The sequence below is a fragment of the Populus nigra genome, chromosome 7 (genome assembly GCF_951802175.1).
Source record: "Populus nigra chromosome 7, ddPopNigr1.1, whole genome shotgun sequence".
NCBI lineage: Eukaryota > Viridiplantae > Streptophyta > Magnoliopsida > Malpighiales > Salicaceae > Populus > Populus nigra.
The window spans coordinates 3852092-3862572 of NC_084858.1; the positions used below are offsets into that span (position 1 = coordinate 3852092).

The 10481-nt window shown below is 36.1% G+C and overlaps 1 protein-coding gene and 1 non-coding gene across 2 annotated transcripts; both read right to left on the bottom strand.

Moving 5' to 3' along the window:
• Nucleotides 1-702: 702 nt before the first annotated feature.
• Nucleotides 703-776, bottom strand: TRNAN-GUU (transfer RNA asparagine (anticodon GUU)). Its single transcript has one exon. It is a non-coding gene; the product is annotated as a tRNA-Asn (tRNA).
• Nucleotides 777-1476: 700 nt separating this feature from the next.
• LOC133699433 (nucleobase-ascorbate transporter 12-like) lies at nt 1477-10481 on the bottom strand. The gene is made up of 10 exons (XM_062122673.1): nt 9667-10481; nt 8847-8944; nt 8574-8744; nt 7363-7463; nt 6914-7049; nt 6711-6761; nt 5311-5598; nt 4151-4385; nt 2760-3046; nt 1477-2103 (listed from the first exon to the last, which is right to left on the bottom strand). The coding sequence occupies exons 1-10, from the start codon at nt 10199-10201 to the stop codon at nt 1882-1884; spliced, it is 2124 nt and encodes a 707-aa protein (XP_061978657.1). The 5' UTR covers nt 10202-10481; the 3' UTR covers nt 1477-1881.

Below are 10481 nucleotides of genomic sequence, written 5' to 3' on the forward strand. Positions count from 1 at the left end.
ACCTATTATATGAGCAATCACAATACTCGAACCTGAGACCATAAAAAAATTAAATCTTTTAATCCCAAACTCTTACAACTAGCATCATCTAGATGGTTGCCCAGGGAAAGGAAAATACAGAGAGGTGGTCGTAGAGATGAGAATGAATGGCCTTTAGCAATAAAGGAATAGTAGGTAGGTAGCAATTGTGGTGAGACTGAGACAACTAGCTAACAACAAGACTTTCTGTTACTAATAAACAGGACGTAGATCTTCTGCAGCCATGCTCGTGATGATCTTTATAATTATCAGCAAGTGCATTGACTCTACTGTCTCTTGCACTTTTATTTAATGCTGAAGGTACCCCCACGTTTTGATAGAGTAAAAGAAGATAGATCAAGCTTCATTACAGCGAGAATTAGATCATGTTTTAGCTGACCAGTCTCTTAAAAATGATTAGTTAGAAACTCGGATCCATGTCTTGCCCTGATCCTAGTTCATGCCTTCTCTGATTGTGATTTATGCTGTTTCTTTTTCTCGCCTGGGCTGCAACTGTAGCCATGGAAATAATGAATGATGTTGCATAGAAGCTATGTAGACATATCCTTCAAAATCAAGATTTAGTTCGGATGTTAAGTAGATTTTTTCTTCATAATATTATTTAGTATGAAATTCTAAATAAAATTCGAGGATATATATATATATAAAATAGATAGATTCTGTCGCTAGAAGGAAGGCTTGAACCTCCGACCTTGTGGTTAACAGCCACACGCTCTAGCCAACTGAGCTATTCCAGCCCTGTTTATACAAGGCGGCGATAAGATATAATAACTAATATTATTTTTTTATACGTCAAAATTTTAAAGTCAAATTGAGTTGTCAGGAATCTAAGAGTTCACCAACAGCAGAACACACAAATAAAAAAAAAACCCTCACGCAGTAGGAAAGTTCTTTTTATTTATAGAAAGCAATACAGGTGAAGGTGTTGCGTTCATTGTTGCCTTGAAAAACTTGATCCAAAGAAACATGAAACCGCTATCCAAGCAAAGCCAATGCTTACAAGCTGTCAACTTCAAGCGAGCAAGCAAGCTAATGTGTTCTCATTAGTCAAATCTATTTAGTCATCGAGAGAAATGAAGAGAGGCATATCCAGTTTACATCATGAAAGATAAACATCCAACGCAAGTCTCGCAATTTTAAGAAGCAAAATTCTGCTGGTGACCGCTGCAATACCACACATCTTGTCCACAGCACATTTGTTAATCATATTATAACTCTAGGGGGCAAAGTAGAAACAAATATCAAAAGCAATGGGAAGGAATTCAACTCCTAAGCCTTAAGAAAAATAGTAAATATTACAAGGATGATAATGCAATAATGCAACATACTGACAGACAAGTAGAAGCAGCCACTAATTTTCCATCTTGCCAATGTAGTTTTGAAACGAACCCTCCAAGATGACAAAGAGATCCATTGTATACAATCTCAAATCCAGCATGCGGTAAAATGATGGTGATTAAGAATATAGTTGGAAAAAATATACATAGTGCGGGTGGATTATCAGTGTTTTCTCAAGCATAAAAAGCCCCCCTAAGACAAATTTCAATGACAATGATTCAAAACTAGATACATCATGGATAATTTCAAGTTACAACACCATGAGATCCCTCTGGATCCTCAAATGTACACAAAAACTCATCTCTATAAGACCTATAGCCCCAAGAAGGCTCAGCCGTGTAAGAAAAATCAGTTTGTTGCCTTCTATTTACCAAAATGAAACTAGCGTGACTTACATTTAGAATCACAGGCATCTCTATCAATGCTATCCCCCCTCTGAATGGCTGTCGATTAGCTTCTGACAATGAGAAAATGGCCACCATGGCAACTAAAAAGCCTTTTGTCTCAAAATCCAACCCATTTTACCCATCTTAAAATCCGGCTAACTCTGAAGGGCAATTCATAGTCTTTTGTAATGGCAGGCTCCCTCCTTGCTGCCTCAGTTTCAGACCATACATAGACCCCACGCTCTTGTTGACTGCCAGGCACAGTGTTGTCCAGGATGACAGCAACAAGGAATGCAATCACCATATTTAAGGACAGTAACGTGTTCAAAAAATAGTTCAACTGCAAACAAAAATATAGTAATTGCCAAAACTGTTAAAACGATCTACAATGATGTTACGGTAATTTCCATTTATGGTTGACATGATCTATGTGGAAAGATTAGGTTTGGGGCATAAGTCTCTTTAGAGATTCTCAAAAAAACTAAAGTTGAAACATGGGAAGTGGGAACTTAAGACTTCTTTGCTAAATGAGGTGAGCCAACAATCCATGGTTTCAAGGAAAAAAGGAAATGCTAAATGAAAATTCAATCAAAAACGCATTTTGATGTATAAGAAAATGTACAAATTAAAAGATGACAATTAAATAGAATAGTATATCTTTCAGCTATTATGTCGATAGTGTACGAGCATCTATCAGAAAAATCTTGATCCCTGAACGTAGTAGTCACCTAGTCACCCTAGATTGAGGTATGATGAATGAGATTGAGGATAGATGCAATCATGCTGCAGCGCTTTTTCATTGGTCAGAAAACATAACGGAAGTACAGGTGCAGGGAAAAAGAAAAAAAGAATAACTCTAATTTATGTTTCTAGCAATCAATAACATGCAAAAATTTTAATGCAGAATAAAGGGACAATGTTTGATAATGGAACTATCAAGATCTTAACATGCCAACAAAAAAATTTAATAGTGAATATAAGTCAACAGATGCATACCCCTTCATATTTGCTGCGGAATGGCCCATGAGAGGCCACAATGTATGGATGTAAATAACTCGGGACAGACAAGTTAGTATTTGGAGAGATGCCATATTGCTGAAAGTATGCTGGTACAGACAGGGAGAAAAACAAAGATAAACCGACTATGATGATATTCCGGGAGCTTCCAGCCTCACTATATCGCAGGTTTGATAATCCCAATGCTGAAAGCATTGCCCACATGAAACAAAGGAGAGCAGCAACCATGACTTCAGGAATTGAGGCGATAAATCCTCCAACTTTACCTGTTTGAATAGAAAAGTAGGATATATAAGTACCGAGTACAGAAAAATAAAAAGAAGATTGGAAAAGGAGCCTCTGAACTGGATCAATTGCGTATGCTCCTAAATTCAAAATGCTTTTACTACTTAATAAATAAATAAATAAAACCAAAATAGTTTTATCCAAATCAAAATGTGCCATGGGCAACCTCCTTTATGATTAAGGATAACAGGTATTAAATTAAATTTGATCTGCACATTAAACTTGTTTTACAAGTTCACTTACATTATCAGACGATACTAACATGCTAGATCAGTACTTTTCAACATAATTCAACCAGAACCATATGATTGTTGGCATCAAGTTTGAGCATGATTGTATTATGAATAAAAACATTTCCATTGTAAGTTCTGTGAAACGCATCTTTTCTAAATTATTCATCATACCTCTGATCATTTTGAGATGGGTTTATTTGAACACAAGTTAAAATTAAAAATTTCTAACAGCCATAATACTTGGGCAATTCTTCATCCTTTTTCTTTAGTTCTTTTCTCTCAAGTTCAAGAGATGATTGTTTATACTTTATTTGACTCAAGGTCATTGCCAAAACAATCCTAGGAAAGGATGGGTAGCCCTGACAACTGTTTATTTCCATAATGCAAAACATTCCTTCATGCATTCGATTTGTACAAATGTCCTTCTTAGTCATTATGTGTCTTCTTCCTTTAATTCTTTTAAGCAGTTCCTCTAGATTGCAACGATTATCTTGCATGTCATTTAACAGCTATTTCAATCACACAGTAATGAACCAAATGATATTTTGGTTTCATTGCAAGGCAAATGCTGGCGAAAGGTGCTGGGTGCAGCATGTTAAAACAGTACAGTGAAGAACTGCAAAATGATAAAGACACAATAACCACAAATAAACCAGCCAAATACCCATCATGAGCTGACTGTTCCATAAGATGTCTCTTAGACAAACCAAATGAAACAAGCCCGCCATCATTGTTAATCAACCAATCCATACAAAACATACAATTCCCATGTTGTGAACTATAAAAATTACAGGCAAAAAGCTTATAGTGCTCGGATTAATGAAGCTGTTAACTATTAAGTTAAAGACTTACCTATAAGGGATAAGAGGATCAAAGCACATGCACCTAATTCAACTGCTCTGCGGCTGCCCATTTTAGTCACAGCAATAGTGTGCACATTCTCGGTTAAAGTAGTAGAACCAGTTCCGGTACCCCATAGACCAGCCAAGACACTACAGAGGCCTTCAAGACCAATCCCCCGACTAACAACCCCTGGGGTTGGAGGTCCAGATGCCGCCAACAATGAAGATGCATGATACGAACCAACCTAAGTTCAAACCCAAATCAAAATCAGGGATATAGTCATCTAATTGTTGATAGGTCATACAAGCAGCTTTATACAACAAAAAGCAACAATAAGTGTTAATTTTGTTCATGTATGTCGGTGTTACTATCTCAGTTTAGAGTGTTATGCTTCTATAAGCACAAAGTATGAATTTTATTGACTTTACAGGCATAAGCACTCTACCAGAGATGTGTTTTTTTTTTTTTTAACAACAGCCAACAGATATTTTAATGAATGCTAGCTAACAGATGAATAATTTTCACGACAAAAACAGCAAAAATACATGAATCAAGTATGAATGAACCTTGAAGAGTAAACAGCCTGAATTTGTAACAAGGTAAAGTGGTAATAAGTACCTCTCAGCACATATCAATCTTAAAGAGAACACACTATTGACCACAGCAGAAAGGGTCTTCAGCATTAATATCTCTTGACACGATGCTTAGCAATTTTCAAAAAAGGTATATTTAGAACATATTGCCATAAATTTTTCCAATATTTCCATGGTGAAATTTCCAGAATGAGATATCTTATGATCCTAATTTAGATTACAGCAACCTCTTTACTAAGATTGACTTTAAAAAAACTATCCAAGTGAAGGTAAAAACATAATTAGTATTTGCTTCTCGAGCAAGCTTCGACCATTTCACCGATGCAACCCGAGCATTCAGAGTTCACTTCCTGTTTTCTTTTCTTTACCAGTAAATCCAGGCCAAATCCTAAAAATTATATTCCGTTTATGTAAAAAAAAGTTGTGGTTTTATGCATGTGGAAACTCCAGGATGTTTTATGATAAAGATCAGTGTAATTTAAAGTGAAAAAAATGAAAGGCATATAGGAAATTAGATTGTTAGAAAATGTTAATCTCCAGGAGAGGTGCCAATCATGACATTGAAAGGAAACCAACCGAATCTACAGATGAGATGATGGACACTGCACACATAACAAGAGCCATTTTCCACTCAAAGACAGGAGTACCCCATTGTAATGGATAAGGAAACCTAAACCACGGGGATGATTTCAGCGCATAGGAAGTATCAACTCGGCAGTGCTTCATGCTGGAAACATGCTTTCTGCAGTGGTCGGATATAATGTTTGACGCTGGAACATTTACATCACAACCTTTGTAACTATAGACCCCTGCTTCAGTAAGAAGGAAAGCAGCCGCCCATGTGATTGCTAGACCCAATGGAACCTGGCAATGAAATATTGTTAACCTCATTATCTCGCAATACCATTTTTAACAATGTAATGGTCTTATGAATTAAGTTGCTAAAGCAGTGTGCAATGTTCAACGCCAACCCCACCACCAATACTCAGACCAAGATTAGAAGGCCAGTGTGGTTTGAGCACTGAAATAAGGTGTTAACAATATTAAAGCTAGGTATTGGTTTGTTTCTCCAATTTGGCCTGTCTTGAGGGCCATTCAACTGGTATTTGTCAGTTCTGTTGGGCTGGGCCTAGAAGTGGGGTTTTTAGACTGAGAAGTCTATTGCTGGTTCTTAGAAGAGGACCTCATTGTGGTGGCTGATAGGTTGCTCAGGATTTCAAACAGAAATTTAGCCATTTGGGTAAGCTCTAGCAAACATTACAGAATACACAAAGGAAAATAATGACAGGATGATGTAAAAAGGGAGAGCAAGACAGCAACAGTAATAAACATACTGATTTTATTTCAATTGATGCCTTTTTTTAAAAAAATAAAACTTAATTATATTTACATTAATATCTCTTCTCTTTTATTTTGTTTACAAAACTTCTTTTAAATAATATTGATTTTTTTGTTATGCGTTTAAGTTTTGGAGAGGTTTTTTTTATTCATCTATGGTTTTGTTTTTATCTTTTATGTTGATAAACTATGTTTTTGAAAACAACAAATATTTTTTTTCAGATGATATTTTTAATATGTATAGCTTTACATGTTATTCTTTTTTTTCTTTTTATTTTATTCAATCAATTTAATATGTTTGTTTATTTCTATTATGGTTTGATTAATTAGTAAACATGATCAGGTAAATGTTCTATTTTTCAAGATTAAATATCTTGATCTACATCTGTCTATCGGTTTTTCAAGTTTTGTTTTCAGGTGTCATTAATGATTTTTTATTTATTTATTAGTGCACATAATTCTTAGTTTATTTGATTACATGTGTGCATATACTTTTTGATTTGTTAAATTTTTTGAACTACAAAAATGCGTTGAAAAAACCTGCATATATAATTTTTCATGGAAGATAAAAGTATTTAACCCGCGGTGGAGTACAGGTGAGTAGCTAGTGGAGAGCTAAAACGTGACAGAAAACTTACTGCATAAATAAGAAATATGCGATGACCAAATACAGAAATCTTGCGCAGGTACTGCAGAAAGAATGTAAAAAAAAATTAGATGTTTTAGCACACAACAATAATAAATAATTTTAGCAGTAATAAAAATTGAATTAAAAGGCAATACTCCCAAAAGAAACTAAGTACTATAATTCAAGGCAAACTTTAGCTTCACCGAAACTTACAAGAGAAAACATAATAACCAGTAATATCTGCACTACACCAATCTCAAGACAGGTACCAGCTCGTGGAAAGCCGTAACTATAAAAAGAAAGCCCAACAGCAGCCAAAGTTGGGGCAACAACCACTGGATTGATCAACCTGAAAAAGGAATAGAGACAAATAGACGTTGAGTTATTGTGCATCTTTAGAGAGAGACAAATGACAGCCAGGGAGGGAGGCAGTCGTCAAGCTAGAAACATTTTTGAGAACACCAGCATTGACAGAGATGATTTTCAGCTCATGCTTCAAGGGCATTCTGATACTGTTTTTGAGAGAGGCTATGGTGCTCTTGGTATTACAATTTGCAGGTATAAAGAAAAAGTGCATGTTGTTCAAAGAAAACATGGAATTACAAAAATGTGGAGCAGTAACTCATTAAAAAGTGCAGCTAGTAAAGATGCTGAAATTGTACCTCAAAAATACTGACATCAGTCCGCTATATCCAAGTATTGTTTGAAAAGCTGAAGCTATAATTATAGCTCCTTGTAGCTCTTTCATAATATGCTTGAAATTCTGCCAAAGGAAAAATATTTTACAAATCTTGCAAGGATGATATATTTCTCAGTAACCAAATTTTCCGTAACATTATGCTGAGCTTGCTTGTAAAATTATTCTTCATAACCTTAGATAATAACTTATGATTGCTTGGTTTACAGATAATAAAACTTCAATCTTCGATCAATGATACAGAATTACAGATCGAGTCTTGCTATGTATGTCCTGTCTTTTTCTACTTTCTTTATATCTTCTTACCCTGGCAAACTTAATATTTTTCAGAAATTCTAACCACTGCTTTAGATCACTACTAAATTCTCAGATTCTTTAAATTTTAAAAGTCTGAACAGCTAGGCATGAAAAATTAAGCAATCAATTTGTATAAAAATATGAAAATTTAGGAGCTAATTAGCAAGCCAATATGACAATCCACCAACCAATCACATATATACCAACTCTCTTGATAATGCAAGTCAATTGATGGGCCAGGACTACAAGGAGGAAATTTTACAAATTCTCAAGAACCCTCACATTTTTGGGTCTTTCAGGTGATCTATATATATAACAGAGATGCCATATAACTCTGATGCCTTTTTAGTTTTAGCCCAGAGTTCTGACACAGTATCTAGATTCTAGTGTATGATTTGGTTAAGCAAATTCATATTTATCAGATTTTATGTTTGAGGCATAAATATCACCTAGTAACCCAAAATTTTAATTTCAAAGCTAAATAAGGCTGTGCAGTTAACATTATTTGAGGCTTGTTAGCAAGCTGATTTGATGAAATATCAATCATCTACATTCTACTGGCCTTTTCGGTATTGCAAGCTGTTAATGCTCTAAATAATACAAAACATTTCAAAGAAAATGATTGAAGAAAAACTAAGCCGTGCAAACACAAACAACAACATGGTAAAAGGTGAACAGAGTGCTTTCCACATCAAAGTGTTATAATTATTCAAGTGAACAAAGAATGAAATTTGTATAAAACATCACCTATTTTAGCAGAGGCAAGCAGAAAAAAAAAAACAAGCTCGCTTTTGATCTCAATTGCATGGTGACAAACACAAAAAACAACCACTGACATGTATGTTCTAACTAAACAAAATCTGAACAAAAGAAACTTACATTTCCATTTAGTCCTTGAAACTCAGGAGAATTGATTATTGCCAGTGCTGGAGCAAGGTAAACAAATGATGGGCCCTGTATCAAAGGCAACCTTGACCCAAATGACGTATGCAAAAGAGTGGTTACTCCTGAAACAAATAGCACTGTGGACACCACCATTGAAGTATCCTCCTACACCAACTAAATCAGATCAGATCAAGATAACCACAGTATATTTTCTACCAGATGGTGAATATCATAAGAAGTTCAAGGAAATAATCCACTACTACTCACATGAGTGCCACCCATTGCAGGAACTATGACAAGTGGAATGAGAATCAATGAACCTAAAATCGAAAGGTAATGCTGGAAACCATATAGACCGATGGGAACTGAAACATTACACAAAACAATAAGCCAGCAAAATTAACCACAAACCAAATAAAAATAAAAAAGTTAAACATTACAATCTATATTTCAGATCAATAAATAAAGCTTCATATATCAAACCATGAAACAAAACCCTTCTAAGTTGCCAGTAAATCCAATAACAAAAAGGAGTCCTTCCATCATATCAAATAAACAAATAAAACATGAAGCGCGATACCAAAAACCAAATCCTGGCGAATTTAAAATGACCACTAAAATTAACCAAAAAGTAGCGTCTTTTTTTTTTTTTTTGCCCCACGATATCTAATGATCACCAATAAATAAACTAATCCCACGCATCAAATATTCGATCATAGCGCCACCCAATTATTTCAAACTACCAGCAAAACAATAAAATATTATGTCTACTCGCAAAATTCCTAACGAACAAGTTCAACTCCAAAACTCAAAATCAGCATAATCCAATTTAAAGATATTGCTAAAAATCCATTTATAACACCTTGTTTTACTCTCACAATACCTGATAAAGCATGAAAACCTAATCCAAACTAGTCACAACTCCAAAAAGAACCATACGATCTATGAAACCAAACAAAATCCAATTCAAATTATCAATTAAAACAACAAAATAGCACACTACTTTCACTTCCCTCGAACTCATTAAAACCGATCGGGCTGCAACTAAGTCAGTAATTAACCAATCAAACAAAAAAAAAACACTCACCAAGACCAGGAGTGTCTCTTAACTCGTACTTCATATGTGTATGTCTCCCTCTGACAAATCCATCATCCTCCACATCAATCACTTCCTCATTCCTCACCACTGCTCTTCTCGGACCCTCCGGCACGCCATTCGGACCCGCCCCATTTGCCCCATGACCCAAACCATCCTTCTTCGCTCCCCCACCACTACCACCATCAGAGTCCCTCCTCCTCTTCACCACTGTCTGATCCTTATTCTCCGCTGGCACGACCACCGCCTTATCGGTCCCATTCACTGCAGCCGGAGGCGGCGCTGGTGGCGGTTGTGGTAGTGTTGCCCTGACCCGACCCGCTTCAACATCCGGCTGTGAATTCTTTTGCTCTGTCGGCCTCGGAGGGAGTGAAATCTGTCCAGAATCACTCGCATTGGTCTCACCAGAAAACTTGGGCCTAAACCCAGTTCGTTTAGCCCAGGAAGACGGCGGCATTGCTGCAGATTCTGGTGCTGGTGGCCACTGACCTGGTTTGGGCCCGACTTTCGGGTCAGAGTTAGACATTTTCTAATCTTAACACTTCAATCCCTTCCTCTCCCTCGAAAGTGCATAGCAGAAGGATGAGACGCTGTGCAGATCTGAAATGGGTCGTTAGGGTTTTGAGTGTGCAGTGGGGTTTTTTTTTTTTTTTTGAGTGTGCAGTGGGGTTTTAGGGATAAAAGATTGTACGTAGCTTCCTTGGAAAGAGAAACTGAAGCTTGTTGCTGTATTTTTCTAGTGAGAGAAAGATATGACAAGAGAGAGAGGAAGACAGCTAGTGAAGGAGATAAAAACCGCGTTAGCC